This window comes from Hypanus sabinus, chromosome 24, assembly GCF_030144855.1.
Source record: "Hypanus sabinus isolate sHypSab1 chromosome 24, sHypSab1.hap1, whole genome shotgun sequence".
Lineage (NCBI taxonomy): Eukaryota > Metazoa > Chordata > Chondrichthyes > Myliobatiformes > Dasyatidae > Hypanus > Hypanus sabinus.
In genome coordinates, this window is record NC_082729.1 from 36,217,271 (window position 1) to 36,241,681 (window position 24,411).

General features: G+C 46.7%; 1 protein-coding gene across 2 annotated transcripts in view; it reads left to right on the forward strand.

Moving 5' to 3' along the window:
• Positions 1-545: 545 nt before the first annotated feature.
• The window catches only part of phf8 (PHD finger protein 8), a 64,723-nt gene continuing 40,857 nt past the window's right edge, over positions 546-24,411 (forward strand). The window contains exons 1-4 of one of the 2 annotated variants that reach the window (XM_059949632.1): positions 565-713; positions 4,626-4,787; positions 10,961-11,046; positions 14,419-14,536. In XM_059949632.1, coding sequence (XP_059805615.1) covers positions 4,744-4,787; positions 10,961-11,046; positions 14,419-14,536 — 248 coding nt within the window. In that variant the 5' untranslated portion in view covers positions 565-713; positions 4,626-4,743. Of the gene's footprint in view, positions 714-4,625; positions 4,788-10,960; positions 11,047-14,418; positions 14,537-24,411 lie in introns of both variants that reach the window. The other variant, XM_059949630.1, reaches the window with a different exon arrangement.

Sequence of the window (24,411 nt, forward strand, 5' to 3'; positions counted from 1 at the left end):
CTGAGCCGTGACGAATATACAGTTGTGAATGAAATGGTTTTCTGTTTGGTGTGGAATGTTTACCAGTTAATAGTTTTAATATTTGTTCTGCTATTTTATGAGTGTAGAGGGGTGAGTTGTTCGTCTAACCACGAGGGGGCAAGGTGCGGAGTTTGTTTGTGAAAAATCCAGCTGGGAGAGGAGAGATAGTTGCACTGTGATGAATGTGCAGATGGAAATAAAATGATTTTTTGTTTCTTGCGTGAATATTTAACAGATTTTGGCTTTGATATTAGTAATAAATTATTCTGAGTGTAGAGAACTGAACTGCTCTTGTAAGCGAGAGGCACAAAGGGGCGGAGGTTGTGTATGGAAAGTACAGCTACAAGAGAAGGGACTGCCGCACCGTGACGAATGTGCGGATGGGAATAAAACAATTTATGATTCGATGGGGAGTATTTAAAAGTTGACGAGTTTAATATTAGTTTAGATATTTTCTGAGGGTAGCGGGCTGAGATGTTGATGTTGGTCGTTGGGTGAGAGGAGCGGTGGTTGCGTGTGGAAAGTGCGGTCCCGGGGTAGGAGGAGGAGCAGCAGGGGGAGGCGGCGCTCGGCGCTGTCAGCGGCCCCGCGGCGATGGCGTCGGTGCCGGTTTACTGCCTGTGCCGCCTCCCGTACGACGTGACCCGCTTCATGATCGAGTGCGACGTGTGTCAGGACTGGTTTCATGGCAGGTGAGTGGCTCGAGCCGGGGTGGGAGGATCGGCGACGGGGACATCGGGACTAGGCCGCTGCCCGAAGCCTCGGCGCCGTCCGGCTGCTCCCCGGGGCCTGGGAGACCTCAGAAGAAAGAAGGGAGCCCGGTGGCGGAATAAAAGGGCCGGTAGTCCTGCGGGGAGAGGACCGGGAGTCCCGGGGAGGGGTGAGCAGCGGGCCGGACGGACCGACGAGGAGGGGAGATGTTGGGGAGAGGGAGCCTGGCAGGACCGGGGTGAAGTGGCCGAAAGTTAAGGCAAAAGGGGTGTAGCAGCCCCGAGCGAAGGGAGTTGGGGACGACATTTGTCGACGTACAAGAATGTCTGGTCAGAATCAGGTTTAATATGTCGTGAAATTTGTTGTTTTTGTGGTACCTGCATAATGCAATGTATAGTAATATTATAAATTGCAATAAGTGTATGTAAACATTAAATAAGTAGTGCGAAAAGAGAGGAAAATACTGAGGTAGTGTTCATGGGTTCACTGTCTATTCAGAAATCTGATGGCAGAGGGGAAGAAGCTGTTCCTGAATCGTTGAGTGTGTGTCTTCAGGCTCCTGCACCCGACGGTAGCAATGAAAAAAGTGTCATGTCGGGTGATGGAGGTCCTTGATGAATGGCATCTTTTTGAGGCATCGCCTTCTGAAGATGTCCTGGATGCTGGGGAGTCTAGTGCCCGTGATGGAGCTGGCTGTGTTTGCAACCCTCTGCAGCCTTTTCTGATCCTGCACAGTACCAGAAAATACCCCCCCCCCCCCCCCGCCACAATACCAGACAGTGATACAGCCAGTTCGAATGCTCTTCACGGTACATCTGTAGAAATTTGCAAGTGTCTTTGGTGACGAAACTGAATCTCCTCAAACTCCTGATGAAATACAGCTGGTGTCTTGCCTTCTTTGTAAATGCATGGATATCATTGGGCCCAGGAGAGATCCTCAGAGATGTGGACACCCAGGAATTTGAAATTGCTCACCCTTTCCACTTCTGATCCCTCATTGAGGAGTGGTGTGTGTTGCCTGGACTTCCCCTTCTTGAAGTCCACAATTAACTCTTTGGTCATTGACATTGAATGCAAGGTTGCTATTGCAACAACCACTCAACCAGACGCTGTATCATGCTGCTGAGTCCCTGGGAGGAAAAGAGTGACTAGAACAGGACAGTGTGAGTGGTGACGGTGAGGGTGCAGCTCATGGGAGTGGGGGGGTGGGGGGGGTGGAAGGTGTGGGAATTTGGATTTGTGAAATGGGACGGAGTGCGTCCCCTGGATAAGGGAGGGGATTGGAAGGCGAGGTGCGGGGCATTGAGAGAAGGGAGACGAGAGAGGAGTGGGTGAGGGGAGGAAGTTGATGAAGCGGGACTGCAGCCTGTGGAGGAGAGGAGAAGCAGCTGGGAATTTGGTTTCATGGAGAGGGACAGAGTGTCTCAGTGAAGGGAGGGAGAAACAGGAGGTCTGGGAAGGAATGATAGTTTGGGGGAGGAGAGAGGACATGTTCCCCTCCATTTGGGGGACCGGAATTCTACATGGGATTCTGCAGATGCTGGAAGTCTTGAGTAACAGAGACAAAATGCTGGGGAAAGAACTCAGCAGGTCAGGCAGCATCTGTGCAGAGGAAAGAACACAGTCATTTATAGACAGAGTCCTGATGAGATGTCTCAGTTCAAAATGGCATCTGTTGATTCCTCTCTGTGGGTGCTGTCTGACCTGCTGAGTTTCTTCCACCCCACACCCCCCGTTTGTGTTCTTGCTCGGGAGTTTGCAAAGGCCAACATGGTCTGCCTTGCGTCAACAGGAACATTCAATGTTTACATGATGTTTATGTGGGTTTGTATGTTGTGTCCCCTCTGACAGCCTTGTATAACACGTAATATGTAAAGCCCTGGTTAGACCACACTTTGAGCATTGTGTTCAGCTCTGGCCGCCTCGGTACAGGAAGTTTCAGAGCGGGTGCAGAGGAGATTTATCAGGTGCGGCCTGGATTAGAGAGCCTGTCTTTTGAGGGCAAGCTGAGCGAGCTGGGACTTTTCTCCTTGGAGTGGAGGTGGATGAGAAGTGACTCGATAGAGATGTACAAGAGGCAGAGATCAAGTGGACAGCTGGAGACTTCTTCCCCAAGGTGGGAATGGCTAATACGATGGGGCATTGGAGGAAGGTATGGGGGATGTTCTACACAGAGTGATAGCGAATGTGTTGCCGGCGGTGATGGAATAGGCAGATAATTAAAGCTTCTCGTGGCAAAGAGCAAGTGGACAGTCAGAGACTTTTTCCTAGGGAAGTTGCTAATACAAGGGAGCGTAACTTTAAAGCTTGAAGTACAGAGGGGTGGGAGAGTTCTTATTCTTTGTTACAGAGTGTGGCGAGTGTGTAGAACACACTGCCGGGGTGGCAGTAGAGACTCAGACATTTAGGAGACCGTTAGGCTCATGAATGACAGAAAAATGGAGGGTTGGATTGATTTTAAAAAGTTGGCACAATGTGGGCCAAAGGGCCGGTACCATGCTGTACTCTTCTGATTTTGAGCTGTGGTTGGGGTTGGTGGCCATCTGTGTCCAGTTGTTCAGGGTCAGTGCTGGGTCCTAGGTGTCATTCAGCAGCTGCCTGAAACCCTTATGTGTTGAATAGGTCATCGTTGGCGACTTCCACCAGCTACAATGAGTTTCCATCACATGTCGCTCCTTCACCTTCCTTCTCAGCCTTGCCGGGGGAGAGGCCCCCCACCTCGGTCTGCTCTTCCACCACTACCAACTACTCCCTATGACCCAGCTGCTCTGTCCGAGCATAAGACAAAGGAGCAGAAATAGGCCATTCTGTGCATCGAGTCTGCTCTGCCATTCCAAAACAGCTGGTTTATTATCCCTCTCAACCCCATTCTCCTGCCTTGTCCCCATAGCCTTTCACACCCTTACTGTTCCAAGAACCTATCAACCTCCACATTGAATATCCCCAATGATTTGACATCCACAGCCGTCTTTGTAAAGAATTCCACAGATTCACTACCCTCCGGCTAAAGAAATTCCTGCTTACCTCTGTTCTAAATGGACGTCCCTCTATTCTGAGGTTTCTCTGAGGTCCCTCTTCATTCTCCTGAAGTCGAGCAAGTGCAGGTCCAGAGCCATCATACGTTCCTCATGCATTAACACTCTGCTTGAAATGCCTTGCTTCTTCCAGGTTGAGTTGGTGGTGAGGGAGGCAAATGCAATGTTAGCTTTTGTTTCCAGAGGACTGGAAAATAAAAGCAAGGATGGAATGCTGAGTTTGGTAAGGCATCACTTGGAGAGTAGTTCTGGGCCCTTTATCTAAGAAGAATGTGCTGATGTTGGTCAGGGCCCAGAGGAGGTTCCTGTCAATGATTCTGGGAATGAAAGGATTAACATCTCTGGGCCTGTACTCACCAGAGCTTAGGAGAATGGGGAGGATTTCATTGAAGCATAAATCAAATATTGAAAAGCTTTAATAGAGTGGACATGGAGGGGATGTTTTCCATAGTGGGGGAGTCTAGAACCAGAAGGTACAGCCTGAGAATAGAAGGATGTCCCTTTAGAACAGGGATGAGGAGGAATTTCTTTAGCCAGAGGGTGGTGAATCTGTGGAATTGACTGTGGAGTCCAAGTCCATTTTCCCAAAGTTCAAGGTAAATTTATTAATTAAGGACATATTTTACTGTATACAACATTGAGATTCATTTTCTTGCAGGCATACTCAGTAAATCTATAGAATAATACCCATAACAGAATTGATGAAACACTACACTGCCTTGGGCATTCAACCACTGAGCAGATATGAAAAGAGGGAAGTAATAGTAATAAATAAATAAATATCAAGAACGGGAGGTGAAGAGTCTTTGACAGCAAGTCCACAAGTGAAGTTGAGTGAACTTTTCTGCTTTGATTCAGGAGCCTGACAGTTGAGGGGTAACAACTGTTCCTCAACCTGGTGGCGTGAGTCCTGAGGTCCTGATGGCAGCAGCGAGAAGAGAGCACGGCCTGGTTGTTGGGGGCTCCCTGATGACGGATGCAGCTTTCCTATGACAACACTCCATGCAGATGTGCTCAGTGGTAGGGAGGGCTTTACCTCTGATGCACTGGGCTGGGTTCACTACATTTTGTAGGATTTTCAGTTCCCTAGGCTTTGGCGTTTCCATACCGGGCGGTGATGCAGTCAGTCAGTATACACTCCACTACACATCTGTAGAAGTTTGTCAAAGTTGTAGATGTCATGCTGAATCTTTGCAAACTCTTAAGGAAACAGTGGCACTGGGCCCAGGACAGGCTCTGCAGTAATAATGCTCAGGAATTTAAAGTTTCTAACCCTTTCCACCTCAGATGAGGGTCCTTCTCCTGAAGTCAATAATCAGTTCCTTGGTCTTCTTAACGTTGGGTAAGAGATTGTTATTGTTGCACCTCAGCCAGATTTTCAATCTCCCTCCTGTAAGCTGAATCATCACCACCTTTGATTCAGCCTACAACAGTGGTCTCATCAGCAAACTTGAATATGACATCTGAGCTGTGCTTCGCCTCACAGTCATAAGTGTAAAGCAAGTAGCGCGCACAGCCTTGTGCTGATGGATTTTGTGGAGAAGATGTTACCGATCCGAACTGACTGTGTGCATTTTAAGTGGAGATTGATGGTCTCTTGGTCAGTAAGGATGTCAAAGGTTATGGGGAGAAGGCAGGAGAACAGGGTTGAGAGGGGTAGTAAATCAGCCACGGTGAAATGGTGGAACAGATATGATGGGCCAAATAGACGAATTCTGCATCTTTGTCTTGTGGTTTTAACCCATACGGCTTTGGAATGTGGGAGGAAAACAGGGCACCCAGACTAAACCCACATGGTCACAGAGAGAAAGTGCAGTACAAACTCCTCACAGACAGCAGCAGGAATTGAACCCAGATTGCTGGTCTTCTGGACTTGGCCTCTGCAGCATTGTTGTTCAGGGAGATCTCGGTGCCCAGGTCCATAGCTGGGGCACCATTATCCCAGTGTGATAGGTGCAAATCAACCTTAATTGGTGGGCAATTGGAAATCGATTATTATCGTCAGGTGTACCGAGATGCAGTGATAATCTTGTTTTGCATTCAGATCAAATCATTACACAGAACATTGAGGCAGAACAAGGTTAAAATAAGAACAGAATGCAGAATAAAGTGTAACAGCTATGGAGAAAGTGCAGTGAAGTTAAATGATAAAGTGCAAGGTAGATTGTGAGGTGAAGAGTCCGTCTTACCGCACGGAGTCTGGTAACACCGGGGGCAGAAGCTGTCCTTGAGTTTTGGTATCTTTTGCCGGATGGGAGGGGGAGAAGAGAGTTCGTCCAGAGGTGTGGGGGGGACGGTGGTGGTCTTTGATCATGCTGGTTGCTTTATTGAGACAGTAAGAAGTGCAGACAGAGTTCACGGATGGGCGGGCTGGTTTCTGTGATGTGCTGAACCGTGTCCACAACTCTGCGGTTTCCTGTGGTCTCGGGCAGAGCTGTCGCCGTACCAAGCTGCAATGCGTCTGTTAGGAATCGTCGATAAAGGTCAACGAGGGTGATATGTGGAATCAGGTTCGCAGGTCTGGCCAGCGAGACAAGAAATACCCTGACTGCCAATACGTATATGAATCATTTATTTACAAATAGTAAAAATTCAGCTAAACGTCATGTTCCCAAAGTTACAGACACTAAAAAGCAGAATATTTGTGCATCCGGTGAGCATTCCTAGTTAAAAGTGCATGCTGAGCTTTCCTTCCCAAAGGGCGAAGGGCTGTGGGGAGCTCGGACACAGCAAGGTTGACTCCAAGGTCCCGATGGAGTGTGCCGAGCAGCTGTGTGGAGTTCACCAGCACATTTTCAATCTGACACTCAGCCTCAGACTCCCAACGGGGTGGAAAGCATCATGTGTGGTCCCAGTACCCAAGAAGGGCCAACCAAAAGTCTTGAATGACTTGGTCCAGTGGCCCTGCCCTCACACATCATGATACTTGGTAGATGATGTTTAATGTGAATAAGTGTGAGGTTATCCACTTTGGGAATAAGAACAGGAAGGCAGATTATTATCTGAACGGTGTAGAGTTAGATAAGGGAGAAATACTAAGAGATCTAGGAGTCCTTGTTCATCAGTCACTGAAGGTGAATGAGCAAGTGCAGCAGGCAATGAAGAAGGCCTTTATTACAAAGGGAATTGAGTACAAGAGTAAGGAAATCCTTTTGCATTTGTACAGGGCCCTGGTGAGACCACACCTGGAGTATTGTGTACAATTTTGGTCTCCAGGGTTAAGGAAGGACATCCCGGCTGTAGAGGAAGTGCAGCGTAGGTTCACAAGGTTAATTCCTGGGATGTCCGGACTGTCTTACGCAGAGAGGTTAGAGAGACTGGGATTGTACACGCTGGAATTAAGGAGATTGAGAGGGGATCTGATTGAAACATATAAGATTATTAAGGGATTGGACAAGATAGAGGCAGGAAATATGTTCCAGATGCTGGGAGAGTCCAGTACCAGAGGGCATGGTTTGAGAATAAGGGGTAGGTCATTTAGGACAGAGTTAAGGAAAAACTTCTTCTCCCAGAGAGTTGTGGGGGTCTGGAATGCACTGCCTCGGAAGGTAGTGGAGGCCAATTCTCTGGATGCTTTCAAGAAGAAGCTAGATAGGTATCTTATGGATAGGGGAATCAAGGGATATGGGGACAAGGCAGGAACCGGGTATTGATAGTAGATGATCAGCCATGATCTCAGAATGGTGGTGCAGACTCGAAGGGCCGAATGGTCTACTTCTGCACTTATTGTCTATTGACCCCAGAGAGGCTGGTCCTGGTCAGATCAGCCCTCGATCCCCTGCAGTTTTCCTACCAGGAGCACACTGGAGTCGACGATGCTGTCATCTACCTGCTGAATAGAGCTGACTCCCATTTCGATAAGCAGGGTAACACTGTGAGGATCACACCTTTAATACCATACAGCCCTCATTGCTGGGGGGAAATCTCCGTTCACTGCAGACTGGCGCCTCCATTCTATCCTGATAATGGACTACCTGACCGGCAGACCACAGTTTGTGTGGCTTCAAAGCAGTGTGTCAGACTGGGGCCCCACAGGGGACTGTATTGCCTCCTTTCCTGTATTACCTTGGACTTTAGGTACAACACCGAGTCATGTCATCTGCAGAAATTCTCTGCTGACTCAGCAGTAGTTGGGTGTATAAAGCAAGGGTCACCAACCTTTTTTGCACTGCAGACCGGTTCAATATTGACAATATTCTTGCGGACCGGCCGATTGGAGGGGGTGGGGGGGGGTGTTAATCACGACCAGACGCAGCGATACTGGAAGGGGGTTCCTTACGTCCAGTCTGTTCCGCAATTTAGTTTTCGTGGCTCTCAGCGCTTGCTTCTGTCCCGCTTGCTCACGTTTTTTCCGCTCAAAAAACTCAATGGGTTTGTCTTTAAGTGCAGTGTGCTTGCACTGAAGGTGCTGAAGCAGTTTTGAGGACTTCGTTGCCTCTGGGCCCGAACTCCAGCCTCCCGCCTGCCTGCTGCCAGGCGTGGCTGGTCATGGGTGGGGTGAGAGGGCAAAGTCAGGGCCGGAGGTCCCCGTGCCGGGGCCGCGGCAGTCGCAGTCCGGAGAGTGTGACTGATCAAGTGAGGAGGGGTACGACAGGGTGTGTGCCTGCCCCCCCCCCCATAGGTAGGTAGGATCTATTGGCCGACAAAAGTCTGGCTCGAGGGATGACTTTCAGTAGATCGCAGCGAGGTAGCTGCTCTGCTACTTATGAAACCCTGAGCCCGAATTAGGTCGTTTGTGAATATTTTAGCACCAGGTTCCCCACAAATTGAACATTCGGTGTGCTAAACAGTTTTAGAGGCGACGCCCATTTGTCTGCGCTCCAGGCCAGTAGCAACGGCACTTCTCACCAGCCAGTTCACTGCGTTTAGGTGACTGATGACTTCACATGCGTTCAAGTTCAACAGTGGGCGTGACAGGGAATGAGGAAAGGTGCAGCTGACTCATATCGTTTCATATCGCCAAATCATATCGTTTCCTCGCAGCCCAGTAGCTCATGCTTCGTGGCCAGGTGGTTGGGGACCTCTGGTATCAAGGGAGTACGGGAGGATGAGTACAGGGCCCTGGTGGAGGACTCTGTCAGATGATGTAAACCAAATTATTTGAAGCTCAACATCATGAAGACAAAGGAGATGGTGATGTACTCTAGCAAGACTAAGTCGGTACTTCTCCCTGTTACTATTGATGTTGAAGACGTGGATATGATGAGGACCTGCATGTACTTGAGGGATGCACCTGGATGACGTGGAGCACTAACACTGAGGCTGTGTGCAGGAAGGGCCAGAGTCGCCTCTACTTCCTGAGGAGACTGAGGTCCTTTGGAGTGTGCAGGCCTCTCCTTCATGTGTTTTACCAGTCTGTTGTCGCCAGTGCAGTCTTCTATGTGGTGATGTGCCGGGGTAATGGCATCAACGTGGGCGATACCGACAGGCTGAATAAACTGATTAGAAAGACTGGCTCTGTAAAATGGCTCTCCTAGCCAATAAAGTTGAAAAAGCTATCGTCTGCTGAGCGGAAACAGGAATATTTCCTGCTTCCGATGAAATAATCCCAACAATTGCTATAAGTAAATTTGGTTGTTGGTCCAGATCCAAGACTTTTGATAAAGTTTTAAAGACATCTTTCCAAAAATTGTCCATCTTTATGCAAGACCAATACATGTGAGTTAAAGTGGCCACCTCAATATTACATCTATTGAAAATAGGATTGATATCGGGAAAAATACGGGCTAATTTATCCTTTGACATATGAGCACGATGCACTACCTTGAACAGTATCAAGGAATGATGGGCACAAATAGGTGAAGAATTTTATTGCATTGATTATCTGAAAGTAACTCTTGAAGTTCCATTTCCCAAGCACCTTTAATTTTATCGTTATCATTCCTAATCCACCTACTGTTAATTCTTGGCTTTCCTCCATCATGTCCTGTTTAAGTTTAGAGCAGATAAGAAGTCAGACATTTGATACATCCTTTAAATTTGAAGAAATCTGGCGACCTTTTATTCAATATTTTCATATCATTTGATATATTGACTTTTGTTCTGACTCTCTCCCAGTTATTTTTTTTGAAGTTTTGGATTTGATCAGAAAGTCTTTCTTTTGGTTTTACTGCCCAGTCCTTTTTTTTCCCTTTTTGTTTCCCTCTTTGTAGAGAATAGTGGGTTTTGTTCAGTATAAAAATTCAAAAATCTTTTTTTCTTTTTATGAATTGACAGAGCAGAATTAATTATCTTCCCTATTATACATTCTATATCAGATTAATACTATATATGATTTTGATAATGTTTATTTCATCTTCCGTATGTATTGTTATGGATATATTTTGAGATGATTCCAAGCTGCATGGGTCCTAGTGCCCTTCCCTTGGACAACATCAGTGGTGTGGAGAGGGGAAGGCCTGCATCTTGGGCAACTGCCGGTCTCCCATCCAACCCTGCCCAGGCCTGCGCCCTGGGAACTCCAGGTGCAGATCCATGGTCTCTCGAGACCGACGGATGCCACCACCAATTCTCCTCTTGGTTCTTTTTAAATCAGTAAAAAGATTGATAAAGAAAGAACGGCTGGCTCCGTTGTAGGAGTCAAACTGGACACACTGGAGGCTGGGGTAGAACAAAAGACCCTACAGAAAATCCTGGCGATTCTGGACAATGTTTCTCACGCTCTGCATGCCACCTTGGGTGAACAGAGGAACACTTTTAGTAACAGACTGAGACAACTGCGCTGCTCCAAAGAGCACTATATGAGGTCATTCTTACCCTTGGCTCTACAATGAGTCAACCTATAGCTGGGGAAGTGATGACCCCTCTTGTTAGACTGTGGTAACATTTTTTATTTTGTCTTACTTCTAATATTTTTATGTCTGTGCACTTGTAAGGCTACTGTAACACTGTAATTTCTTTTGGGATCAACGAAGTATCTATCAGAAGACGAGAGCTAGCCGCTTCTCCGTGCTCTATAATATACACAGGACATTTGAAATTGGACACCAGACAGGTATCCAATGGGAAAAGCAGCTGCAGCTTCTAAACTAACCAATCACAAAGGAAGCGACTTCAACAATCAGGATAAGGCACACCCCCGCAGGACAGAGGGTGCCACATTTCTTTAACCTGTGGGTGCTGTAATGGAGGGTGGGTGGGGCGTGGGTATGGAGGTTTGCCTGGGTCTGTAACCTCCCCTTTGCTTTTCCCAGCTGCGTTGGCGTGGAAGAGGACAAGGCGACAGAGATCGACCAGTACCACTGCCCAGACTGTGAGAAGCTGCATGGGCCCTCTGTTAGTAAGTACCTTCTGCCTCGAGTATGGAGGGTAGCCTGCCTATTCTCTGCTTGCTGTGTAGTCAAGATGGTTTCATGTCATTTCGAGTACACAAGTGTAAGGAGAACAATTGTTACTTCACATCCATTGTTGGAGGAGCTCAGTAGGTCAGGCAGCATCTGTGGAGGGAATAAAAAGTCGACATTTTGGGCTGAGACCCTTCAACAGGACTGGGAAGGAAGGTGCAGAAGCCAGAAAAATCCTGCATATTAATATGGAATTAGTGTTAATGGGTCAGCACTGTTTTGATGGGCTGAAGGGCCTGTTACTGTTCTGTAATTCCCTGTGGGTGGCGGGGTGGAGATGCATCTCCTTCCCTTGGCTAGCCTGCAGGTCACCCTTGGGCAAAGTGTGGCACCTGTTAGCCTCTGATCAGGGTCGCGTGAAGTTATAGGAAGCAGGAGGTGGATGGTCGTATGAGCCGCTGGTGAGTATCTCAAGTCCTGCTTATGCAACCACTGACACCAGGCAGACAATCTCTGAAGAGTATTGATAATGCCTGGGGTCACCCGTCTGGTAAAGACACTGCCCAGGAGAAGCCAATGGCAAACCCCTTCTGAAGAACAATCATGATCGCCCACGACATGCATCACAGCACATGTTGATGAACTCCCTGTGGCTGGGGTTGTTGGTAACTGGTTCATTTGTATTAAGATACAGAGAAAAACTTTTGTTCGAAGTCAAGTTTATTGTCGTATGCAGAAGTAAGTGTGTGCACAGGTTCAGTGAAAAGCCTTGCTAACGCAGAACCACAGGCACGTAGCATTGTATAAACAGCATTCACGCTCAAAAAAACAACAAAATTGTGCGCAATTTTTACTAGAAAGAGCAACAAAAATGTCCTTTTTAGTGTACAATGATCACAGTGGTCAAGATTGGAGATTATAAACTTGATAAAGTCTGCAGTTGCTGGAAATCCAAAGCAACCCACACAAAATGCTGGAGGATCCTTCAGCTTAAGATTCAAGACTCATTGATGTCTTTCTTGTTCGCAAAGCAGAATTAGGTTTAATATAATCAACGTATGTCGTGAAATTTGTTGACTTTGCAGCTGCAGAACATTGCAATACAAAATAATAGTGTAAAAAACCATAAATTAATCTGTGTGTGTATGTGTATATATATATATATATAAAATAGTTTAGTAAGAATAGAAATGAATAAAGGTAGTGAGGCATCGTTCATGGGTTCAGTGTCCATTCAGAAATCAGATGGCAGAGGGGAAGAAGCTATTCCTGAATCACTAAGTGTGTGCCTTCAGGCTCCTGTATCTCCTCTCTGGGTGATGGGGGTCCTTAATGGTAGATGCCACCTTTTTGAGACATCACGCCCTGAAGATGTCCTGGATGATGAAAAGGTTAGTGCCCAAGATAGAGCTGACTGAGTTTACAACTTTCTGCAGCTTGTTTTGATTCCATGCAGTGCACCAACCCCCACCCCATACCAGATAGCAATGCAGACAGTTAGAGTGTAAAGGAGAATGAAATAATTGTTACTCCAGATCTGATGCAGCACAGAAAACACAAAAGATAAAGAATGCCATTATAATACTAAAGAAAGGGCTTTACCTATGTGGGCCCAGTCCATCACATGTAAAGGTAGTGGATATGGCCCAGTCCATCACGTGTAAAGCCCTCTCCACCATCTGCAGGAAACACTGTCACAGGAAAGCAGCATCCATCATCAGCAACCCCACCACCCAGGACAGACTCTCTTTTCACTGCTTCCATCAAGGAGGAGGTACAGGAGCCTCAGGATTCACACCACCAGGTTCACAGATGGTTATTACCCCTCCACCATCAGGAACCAAAGCAGATAACTTCACTTGGCCCCATCATTGAAATGTCCCCACAACTTGTGGACTCACTTTCAAGGACTCTTCGTCTCATGTTCTCAGTATTATTAATTTATTATTATTTTTACTTGTACAGTTTGCTGTCTTCTGCACTCTGGTTGAATGCCCAGGTTGGGTGTTTTGAGCAGCAGTGCATGTCCTCAATCTCTGTATGAAAGGGTTCTTCATTGCTGTTTTCGTAACAGTTTAGTTTTACCAGTCAGGGTTGTTAGCCCAGAGCTGAACCCCAGAACCTTTACCCTTTACCCTTTGACCTGTTTATTATGGGTGACCCTAACAGAGTCAAATCACAAGGCCCTGACTTCAGCCAACATAGCTCTCCGGGTCATTGAGGCATGCAAGCCTCCACACCCCATGACTGGGTTGTGCTCTTCTTGAAGGTTATTGAATATGGCCACAAGAAAATGAATCTCACGGTTGTATATAGTGACATGTATGTACTTTGGTAATAAATTTACTTTGAACTTTAAAATACAGTTGTATAAGATAGCTGATATACATTGACTGTATGTGCATAAAGTGACACTAGGCTATACATAAGGTGACGGACAGGAAATAAAATATATAGTTTATATAGACAGGAAATTTGTTGTTTTGCAGCAGCAGTAAGTGCAAGACATTTAAAAAAAAAACTAGAACATAAAATGCACACACGGTACAAATTCTTCGGCCCAAAATGCTTTTAAACCCGCTCCGAGATCAATTAAAGCTTCCCTCTCCACTCCCCTTGGCAGTGCATTCTATGCACTCCCCATTCTTTGTAAAAAATAAAATCGTACCTCTGACATTTCCCCTGTACTTTCCTCCAGTCACCTTAAAATTATGCTCCCTCGTGTTAACGATTTCCACCCTGAGAAAAAGGACTCTGGCTGTCCACTATCAATGCCTCTTACAATCTTGTACATCTCTATTAAGTCACCTCTCATCCTCCTTCACTCCAAAAAAAAATCCCTAGTTTGCTCATCTATCTCATAAGACATGCCCTTTAATCCAGACAGCATCCTGGTAAATCTCCTCTGCACCCTCCTTAAATCTTCCACATCTTTCTTGTAATTACACTATCGTATTATTAATAATATAAATGCTTTGTAAATCATCGGTCAGACCTCATCAGGAGTATCGTGAGCAGTCTGGCCTGAAGGCACACGCTCAGCAATCCAGGAACAGCTTCTTCCCCTCTGCCATCAGATCTCTGAGTGGACATTGAACCCATGATCACCACTTCATACTTAATTTTTCTCTTTTTGCACTGCTTTTTTAATTCAACTTTATATAAAAAATATATATATATACTTGCCATAATTCATTGCTATTATGAATTTCATAGTACTGCTGCTGCACAGTGATAAATTTCCCAAATATGCCAGTGATGTTAAACTCAATTCTGATTCTGCGGTGCCGTGTGAATCCCAACGGTGACCCAAAACTGGCTGCGATGTAATAACTTTGTTCTTTTTTACCAACCCTCTCTCCTCCAAGTGAAACGGAGAAAATGTATTCCGAAGCAGGAGAACTTTGGCAGCGTGGACAAAAGCCAGCCGGTGCAAACCGGCAGTCAGACCTTCATCCAGGAGCTCCGCAGCCGGACCTTCCCTAGGTAAGTGGCTCCCCATCCCCACGGGGGCAGACATCTGTAAATTGATCCCGTGTCTGGCGGCTGGTTATTTGTCACGGTGAAGTTGATCGATTATGCACTCCGTGGCCACTTTATTAGGTACACTTACCCTGCGCCATCAGACTTCAGAAGGGTTCCTGAACCCATGACCGTCACCTTACTAATTTGCTCTTACTTTGTACTGCTTGTTCATTTTTTTGACTGTAAATTATCACATTTTTAATGTATTACTATGCACTGCAGCCACAAAACAGTTTCTCCACACAGACTGTCCACTTTATTAGGTGCTCTCGCTCGTAGTATCTAATCAGCCAATCATACGGCAGCAACTCAGTTGTTGTTCCGATCAAACATCGGGATGGGGAAGAAATGCGATCGCGAGATACAGCGTTACTGAGATACAGTGTAGAATAGGTCCTTCCAGCCTTTCGAGCCACACGGTACAGCAGCCCCCAATTTAATCCAAGCCTAATCATGGGATAATTTGCAATTAACCTACAAATCGGTATGTCTTTGGACTGTGGGAGGAAACCAGAGCACCCAGAGGAAACCCACATGGTCACGGGGAGAACGTACAAACCCCTTGCGGGCTGCGGCAGGAATTGAACTGGGGTCGCTGGTACGGTAAAGTGTTGTGCTAGTCACTACGCTACCATGCTGACCGTCGAGTAATTGTTGGTGCCAGACGGGACGGTTTGATCGCCTGGGATTTTCATGCACAACTGTCTAGAATTTGCCGAGAATGGCCCAAAAAACAACAAAAAAATTCAGAGTCAGGTTTAATAACACCAGCATACATTGCAATACATAACAAAATCTGTGAATTATAGTATGTAGAGACACACACACACACATATATATATATATACATTTACCCTGCACCCACCCCACACACGCATCCAGGGAGCTGCCGTTCTGAGGGAGAAAATGCCCTGTTAATGAGAGAGGTCGGAGGAGAATGACCAGACTGGTTCAAGCTGACAGGAAGGCGACAGTAACTCAAATAACCACACGTTACAACAGGGACATGTAGCAGAAGAGCATCTCTGAACGCACAACACGTCGAACCTTGAAGTGGATGGGCAACAGAAGAAGACCACGAACATACACTCAGTGGCCACTTTATTAGGTACAGGGGGTATTTATTAAACTGGCTACTGAGTATGTAACTATATAACAATGACAGCACTGAAACAGGCCATCTCGGCCCTTCTAGTCCGTGCCGAACTCTTACTCTCACCTAGTCCCACCTACCTGCACTCAGCCCATAGCCCTCTACTCCTTACCTGTCCATATACCTATCCATGGCAAAATTGAACATGCCTCTACCACTTCTACTGGAAGCTCGTTCCACACAGCTACCACTGTCTGAGTAAAGAAGCTCCCCCTCATGTTACCCCTAAACTTTTGCCCCTTAACTCTCAACTCATATAGACAGGTGCAATGTAAACCTTGTTTTCAGGAGCATCCCAGGCACTTAACATCTTCCACATATAGAAACATAAATAATGCACAGATGTTACAAGAAAGAACACAACGTGAGCAATAAAGTACATCATGGTAGTGCAAAGTGATTATAGATTTATCATCACTGATACATATCATTAAAGTTGTTTTGTGGCTGCAGTACAGTGCAATACATAAAAGATTACTTGATATAAGATGTAAAAGATTTGTCCAGAAGTTAATAATACAAGAGTTTCCACAAGAGGTGAGGAAATCTCCGAGCATCGCGCACAAAATGCTGGGGGGAGCTCAGCAGGTTGGGCAGAATCCACGGAGAGGAATAAAGACTGCTCATCAGGGCCTCCATGAAAATTCATTTTAACAAGTCAGGACCCTTCATTAAAGAATTACAACGTTACAATGAGAAGTGAAAAGTGCAGAAGAGGATTAGTGAAATCTGATGGTAGTGTGCATCTTCTTGCCATCTCCCTGATGGCAGTACTGAGAAAGGGCATGAAGGTGGTGAAGCTCCTTCACCTTCTTGAGGAAACATATCTTAAAGATGTCTTCGATGGTGGGGAGGCTTGTGCCCGTGATGGGGCTGGCTGAGCTTGCAACCGGCTATGACCTCGTCCAGTCCAGTGCATTGGAGCCTCCACATCTGCCGGACCATACCAGGTTGCTATAATGAAGGAAATTGCCGGTTGGTTCAAGAACTGAATGGTTGAAGGGAAGTAGCTGTTTTTAAACATTGTATCTCCTGAACAACAAACACTAAATGCTGGAGAAACTCGGGCAGCATCTATGGAGGGGAATAAACAGTTGATATTTTGCCCTTCATCAGGACAAAATGTGTCCCCCTTTGTTCAGTCCCTTGCTACCTAGGGCCATTTAAAAAGAAAATATAAAGTGTCTTGCGATTGTGTCAAGTCTCCTGCTCATTCGGTGCGGGTAAACCTTTCGGTGTGCTGTTTTGTGTGAGAGGTGTCCGAGTTATGAGGCCAAGGATGCCTCCTTGTGTTGTGATGGGTAAGCCTGAAGGGCTTATTGCTAACCAAGGCTCTCTGGCACAGTAGAATAACCTTTCCGATTGGCCCGAGATGTTTGTGATCAAGCTGCACTTCGAACAACATTCCTGGCTCAGCTAGTTTGCAAGAACCAGTCTTCAGTTCTTAATGTAACTTGCCAGCAGTAATCAGTCTGAAGTTAGATGGGCAGTGTTGTTACGGGCTGCTGGCCCATAGTGGGGGAGCCGGCTATGAAGAGAGGTGCTTTGCAGAGTGAAGTGACTGAGATGTTCTGATCTGCATCAGCTAAACAGAAGACTTTGTCACATAAACCGTGGTCACAGGAATAGTTGGGATATTTGTGTAGAGTCACCATGGGTGTGTGGGATCTCTGTATCTGGAAAACATCACCTTCATAGAATGTCATCTAGTATAAAAACAGTATAAACATTAGAAAACATTGGAGAGTGTTAGGATTGACAGGAAGAAGAACTGAATTCATACCTGATCCTTTGATGTCTATAACGGGCGACTCGATTGTCTGCAACTTGTTGGTACGTTTATTTTAGTTTGTAAGAATTGTACCTGTGTTTGAAATCCTTTTGTAGTTTAAAAATCAATTGTAAATCAAGTTAATTTTTCTAAATGTAAGTGTGAATCATTAAAATAAAATAAACTGTGTTTAAATTACTTTGTTAGCTGAAAGGACCTCTTCGTTGGTGGGGGGAGTGAGGATGGTGCCCTCTACTGAAGCAGTGCGTATTGGCAGCTGGACTTTGCTGTGGGCTAGACAGGGAAGTAAGCCAGTCCTTGAGGAGTAGGTGATGCAGTACAATAGTGGTCACCAACCTTTCTAAGCCCAAAATCCCCTACCTCGGCCTTAATAAAAGGCAAGATCGACCCTAGATCAATTAGTTACACACATGCACACCGGGGCAGAAAAGACCAGAAGTAAAACCCCACAACCCGGCAACATTCTCTCAACAATGTTTGTGTATTTCTTTTTCTTTTTTTTTCTGGATCTACTGGGAAAGTCTCAAAGATCGACGGGTTGGCAACCACTAGTGAGGGTACCCAACTTCCCTACATTGAGGGTACCCATAGATACCTATATCAAATGGGGCTTAAATTCCCCTTTTGAGTGTGGGGCTTTGTGAACAGTGAACACATCATAGGGTTGGTGGTTCAGCTATGGAGGATGAACAGTTATTTCTTCCTTCACGGTCCAGAGGAGGTTCCGGGGAATGGTTCCAGAAATGAAAGGGTTAACATACGAGTAGCGTCTGATGGCTCGGGGACTCCAGTGTACTCGCTGGAGTTTAGAAGAGTAAGGGGAGGATCTGTTGAGTATCAACAGGTCTCAAGAGAAGGTGTTTCCAATAGTGGGGACATTTAGGACTAGAGGGCATAGCCTTGGAGTAGAGATGAGGAGCAATTTCTTTAGCCAGAGGGTGGTGAATCAGTGGAATTCTTCGCCACACTTGCCTGTGGAGGTTAAGTCAGTGAGTAGGTTTAATAGATTCTTCACTGGTCAGACTATCAGAAGTTGCGGGGAGAAGGCAGGATAGTAAATCAGCAATGATGCAATGGGAGAGCAGACGTGATGGGCCGAGTGGCCTAATTCTGCCCCCTATATCTTGCACTGTTATAGTCTGTGTGTTTCTGTCCACTGGGTAGAGGGTACAGATGTCTGAAGTTGCACACCACCATGTTCAAGGATCTGGAACCAACCTGCACCATCTTAACTCTACCTCAGGCACAGAACTGAAATTAGTTTATCATTGTTACACACATCAAAATACGGTGAAAAGCTTGTCTCACACACTGTTCATATAGGTCAGGTGGAACAAGGTGAAGCATCACAATGTAACAGCTACAGAGAAAGCGCAGCGCGGGTAAGCAATAAAGTGCAGGATCGTAACGAGGTAGGTCGTGAGGTCAAGAGTATCATCATACAAGAGGTCTGTTCGAGACTCTGATAGAAGCTGTGCTTGAGCTTGGTGGAACGTGTATCTTCTGCCCGATGGGACAAGGGAGAAGAGAGATTGTCCAGGGTGGGTGGGGTCTTTGAATATGCTGGCTGCTTTACCGAGGCAGTGGGAAGAGTAGACATTCCATGGAGGGCAGGCTTATTTCCATCATCTGCTGAGCATGTCCCCAACACTCTGCAGTTCCTTGGGCTCATGGACAGAGCCATTGTCTTGACAGAATACTGTGGACCTCCTCTCACACCACCATGGTGTACAACCTGAAATCCTTACTCTTTGCAGACATCCACGAAACAGAAGGAAAACCCCAAAGAATGAATGACAGAAAACATCAGAATCCCAAGCCACCTCCTCTCCCCACCCGTGCATAAGCAGTAGCAAAGGCACTGACCCTCTCCACCAGCTTCGCGCAATGCATCATCACCCATCATGCAAGCCCCCGAGAGACCATGACCTTGAGTCCATTAAGAACTACTGTCCCTCCCAACACTTCAATACCTCACACAGGTGTGCTCTCTCTCTCTCCCACCAGCAAGGGAGTGAAAGAGATATCACTCCAGAGGAGAGGGGTTTGTCTTCAGCATCGTTTATTCATATTCCCCCGACTCGAGGGCTCGGAGATGTTTGCTCACCATTGAGAGAGAGAGAGAGAGAGAGAGATCACTTGAGTGTAGGGGCCTTCTTTCGACAGCAATGTACACTGCCTGCCTGCTGTCTTAATGGTTCAGTCTCCAGCGGCACTTCAGTGACACCCAGAAGGCGTACGTCTTCCAGGCTGCACCTCGAGATATCAGAAGCACCGGGCTGCTATATATCACAGGCTCTGACAGGACCCCAGCCACCTTGAAAAGGAAAGAAGAGACATTAAAAGGGAAGAAATTAAACTGTGTTGTGGACAAACTGGAAGAAGTCGCCCGGGTCCACAAAACCCTCCGGCGCCATCTTTAGATTATGGGTTTTTGTTTTGCAATAATGTTTTGTTCCTTCTTCCTTTGAAATCTTGTGTGATTTCTGCTTAACGTGTTGTCTGCACCTGTGTACCCATGATGTAGCCGCTGTCTTGTTGTATTCACCTACACCACAGGTGGAGGTTGGAGATGCATCTCTACCAAAGGATGTGTAAGGTGCACCTTCCCTCTGCTAGGCTGCTGGTCACCCTTGGGGAAGGCGTAGCACCTGCTTAGACCCCCGATCAGGGTCACGTGAAGCCATGGGAGCGGATGGTGGATGGTCGTACGAGCAGCCGGTGCAGATCACAAGTCCTGGTTATGTGACCACTGACACCAGGCAGACAACCTCTGAAGAGTATTGATAATGGCTGGGCCACCCGCTTCCCAGAAGGCAACAATTGCAAACCAATTCTGTAGAACATTTTGCCAAGAACTATCATGGACGTGGAAAGACCATGATCATCCACATAATACAACATAGCACATCATGATGGTGATGACTTCTCTGTCCCTGTGCACATTTTTTTTGCATTTGACAATACACTTAAAATGATTGGACTGCTCACTCAGTATTCGACATGCACTGATCTTAAAATTAAGAGGCACCTCAAATTCGAGTTTATCATTGTATGCACACGTGCAGTGAAAGAATCACAGGCAGGTTGCATCACGTAACCAACATTGTTGAATTCTGATGTTTTAAATCAAAGTTCTTTCAAAAGTCGGCACAAGAGCTGTTCAGAAAGACTGCACAAACACTGAAGTTGATGCGGTCTTTCATTGATTCTGTTATGGTTATTATTCAGTTTTGGATTTATTGAGTGTGCCTGCAAGAAATTGAATCTCAATTGTACAAGGTGACATAGATGTACTTTGATAATAAATTTACTCTGAACTTTGAAGAAACCAGTCACGTAAATACCTTAAAGCCAGTCATCTTGGGCAGATGGGGCTCATCATTACTAGGATGTTACCTGGGTTTCAGCACTTAAGTTACAGAGAAAGGTTGAACAAGTTAGGTCTCTATTCATTGGAGCATAGAAGGTTGAGGGGGGATTTGATCGAGGAATTTAAAATTTTGAGAGGGATAGATAGAGTTGACGTGAATAGGCTGTTTCCATTGAGAGTAGGGGAGATTCAAATGAGAGGACATGATTTGAGAGTTGGGGGCAGAAGTTTAAGGGAAACACGAGGGGGTATTTCTTTACTCAGAGTGATAGCTGTGTGGAATGAGCTTCCTGTAGAAGTAGTAGAGGCCAGTTCAGTTGTGTCATTTAAGGTAAAATTGGATAGGTATATGGACAGGAAAGGAGTGGAGGGTTATGGGCTGAGTGCGGGTAGGTGGGACGAGGTGAGATTAAGAGTTCGGCACGGACTAGGGGGGCCGAGATGGCCTGTTTCCGTGCTGTGATTGTTATATGGTTTATATGGTTATCAGCCATGGGTGGTCCCTCACCTGGAAGGAAAACTCTGATCTCAAACCTCTGCTGCCTTGCAGCTGTACCCACTCATGGGGAAGGTCTTAGAAGTAAAGCCCAAGGAAGAGTCCAAAGCTGGAGCCCTGTAAGGTAGTCGTACGATGACACGCAGCTCTTGCGACACCGCTGGTGCCAAACTGAATCGGTTTCTGCCGTTCCTTCGGATTCTTCAGCTGCTTGGTGGGGGGGTGGGGGGAAGCCTGTTGCATGGGGAACAGCTTGCTCTGCATATCATTCTGCACTGGCTTGCTTATCACGTAGACATGCAACATTCATGTTGACCCTGACCAATGGAGGGCCTCAATGGAACAGCAGAGTGAAGGCAGAGCCTCATGCTTGATCCTTCATATACAACATAGATAAGAAACATTCCACGCAAATTCATTGATCAGAGTCAGCGAATACCACACAGATAATAAACCTTGCATTCAAGTTTGTAGACGAGAGTCAACCAATCGGTAGTCCCTATTCTTATAATGCAATATCAGGAGAAACCTCCAAAATCATACAAGTATAACCACTAGGGAACACAATGGACAATTGCATATAGGCACTAGGAAACATGCTAAAAAGTTACGTGTATGTAATTTATTATAAAAATACATACAGGTAATTAATTAAGCTGCAAAGAAAATACCAATTAAACAGTATAATCCAACAGCACACAAGCAAAAACAAATAATGCAGTTTTCAGAAGGAAGGACAGTTTTTTCCCCCACTTTTTCTATGTGCACGGTTTGTTGTATTTTATACACCAGTTGTCCATGCTATTGGGTACGTCTTCCATCGATTCTATCATAGTTAGAAACATAGAAACCCTACAGCACAATACAGGCCCTTCAGCCCACAAAGTTGTATCGAACTTGTCCTTCACTTAGAAATTACATAGGATTACCCATAGCTCTCTATTTTTCTAAGCTCCATGTACCTCTCCAGGAGTCTCTTAAAAGACCCTATCATATCCGCCTCCACCACCGTTGCCATCTTGGATTTACTGAGTGTGCCTGCAAGCAAACAAATCTGGATGTGGTGACTTATACGTACTTTAGCAATAAATTTACTTTGAACTTTGAATTCAAGTAAAAAGGTCCACTGTGCTAAGTAGTTAGTGTTGTAACTGAGGTAAAATTGGTACATTGACTTGAACTGGTGCAGAGTTTGACATGTCCTCACCATCCGAGACATGCCCTCAACATCTGGGACATGCCCTCAATATCTGGGACATGCCTTCTTCCCTTTGCTACCACCAGTGGGGAGGATTAGGTGCCTGAAGTCAGACACTCAGCGATTCAGAAACAACCTTTCCCCTCCACCATAAGATTTCTGAACAGTCCATGAATGCTATCTCATAATCCTTTCCAGACTTGTAGTAATTTGTAGAAATGTCTTTGCTCTATACCAGTGCTGCAAAGCAACAAATTTCACATCGTAAGAAAGTGAGAATAATTCTGATTCTGGTTCATGAGTGTTACAAAGGAAAAGAGCAACAATGTAGAATAAAGTGTTGGAGTCGTCTGGCTCCTCAACTGGCTTCACCTATAATCTGCCCGGTCTCGCCTGTACTCCACCCTTCCACCTACCCCGTCTGGCCTGTACTACGCCACCCCCCCCCCACCCGGTCTCGCCTGTACTACGCCGTCCCCCTCACCTGGTCTCGCCTGTACTACGCCATCCCCCTCACCCGGTCTCCCCTGTACTCCGCCGTCCTCCTCACCCGGTCTCGCCTGTACTACGCCATCCCCCTCACCCAGTCTCGCCCGTACTCCGCCGTCCCCCTCACCCGGTCTCGCCTATACTACGCCATCCCCCTCACCCGGTCTCCCCTGTACTACGTCGTCCCCCTCACCGGTCTCGCCTGTACTACGCCGTCCCCCTCACCCGGTCTCCCCTGTTCTACGTCGTCCCCCTCACCCGGTCTCGCCTGTACTCCGCCGTCCCCCTCACCCGGTCTCGCCTGTACTACGCCATCCCCCTCACCCGGTCTCGCCCGTACTCCGCCGTCCCCCTCACCCGGTCTCGCCTGTACTACACCATCCCCCTCACCCGGTCTCGCCCATACTCCACCCTTCCCCCTCACCCAGTCTTGCCTGTACTGCGCCGTCTCCCTCACCCGGTCTTGCCTGTACTCCACCCTTCCCCCTCACCTGGTCTCGCCTGTACTCCACCCTTCCCCCTCACCCGGTCTCGCCCGTACTCCACCATCCCCCTCACCCGGTCTCGCCCGTACTCCACCATCCCCCTCACCCGGTCTCGCCTGTACTACACCATCCCCCTCACCCGGTCTCGCCTGGTCTCACCTATCACCTGCCGGATTGTATTGCTACCCTCTCCCCTACCTTATTTCAGCCTCTGCTCCCATTCTTCCCGGTGTGGTGTAGTTTAGGCAGACAATAAGGTGCAAAGGCCACAGTGAGGTAGATTGTGAGGTCAAGAGTCTGTCCTGTTGTACAATGGTAAGCATTCTAGGAATAGTCTGATAACAGCAGGGTAGAAGCATTCCTGGTGATAGAGGTGATAATTAGTTTGGTACAAGTACCTGACTTTGTTCATCCGGTGGCTGCTTTGCACTAGCTGTTGGCCTCTCTGTGTGAACCTTACGGCCTGCTCATATTCCCTGCCTGCTGTTAATATTCCACCTCTGCTCTCTGATTCGGTAGTGCAACAGTTCTGCCCATGACCGCAGAGAGTTGTGGACACAGCTCAGCATGTCATGGAAGCCCGGCCTACGATGCTTCTTGCTGCCTTGGTGAAGCGGTCAGCCCACCCTGGACGTCAGGCTGGAGATATCTGGAATCACATATCAGGGTAGAAGCTGCCCTTATCAGGCACTTGATTAGCCCTCTTGTCCGATAAGAGAGACTCTTAACCTCACAATCTACCTCACTATGACCTTGACCTTTATCATTTACCTGCACTGCGTTTTTTCTGTAGCTGGTTCTGTAATGTAGTTCTTTTAACTTGTTCTAACTCAATGCACTGTGTAATAAT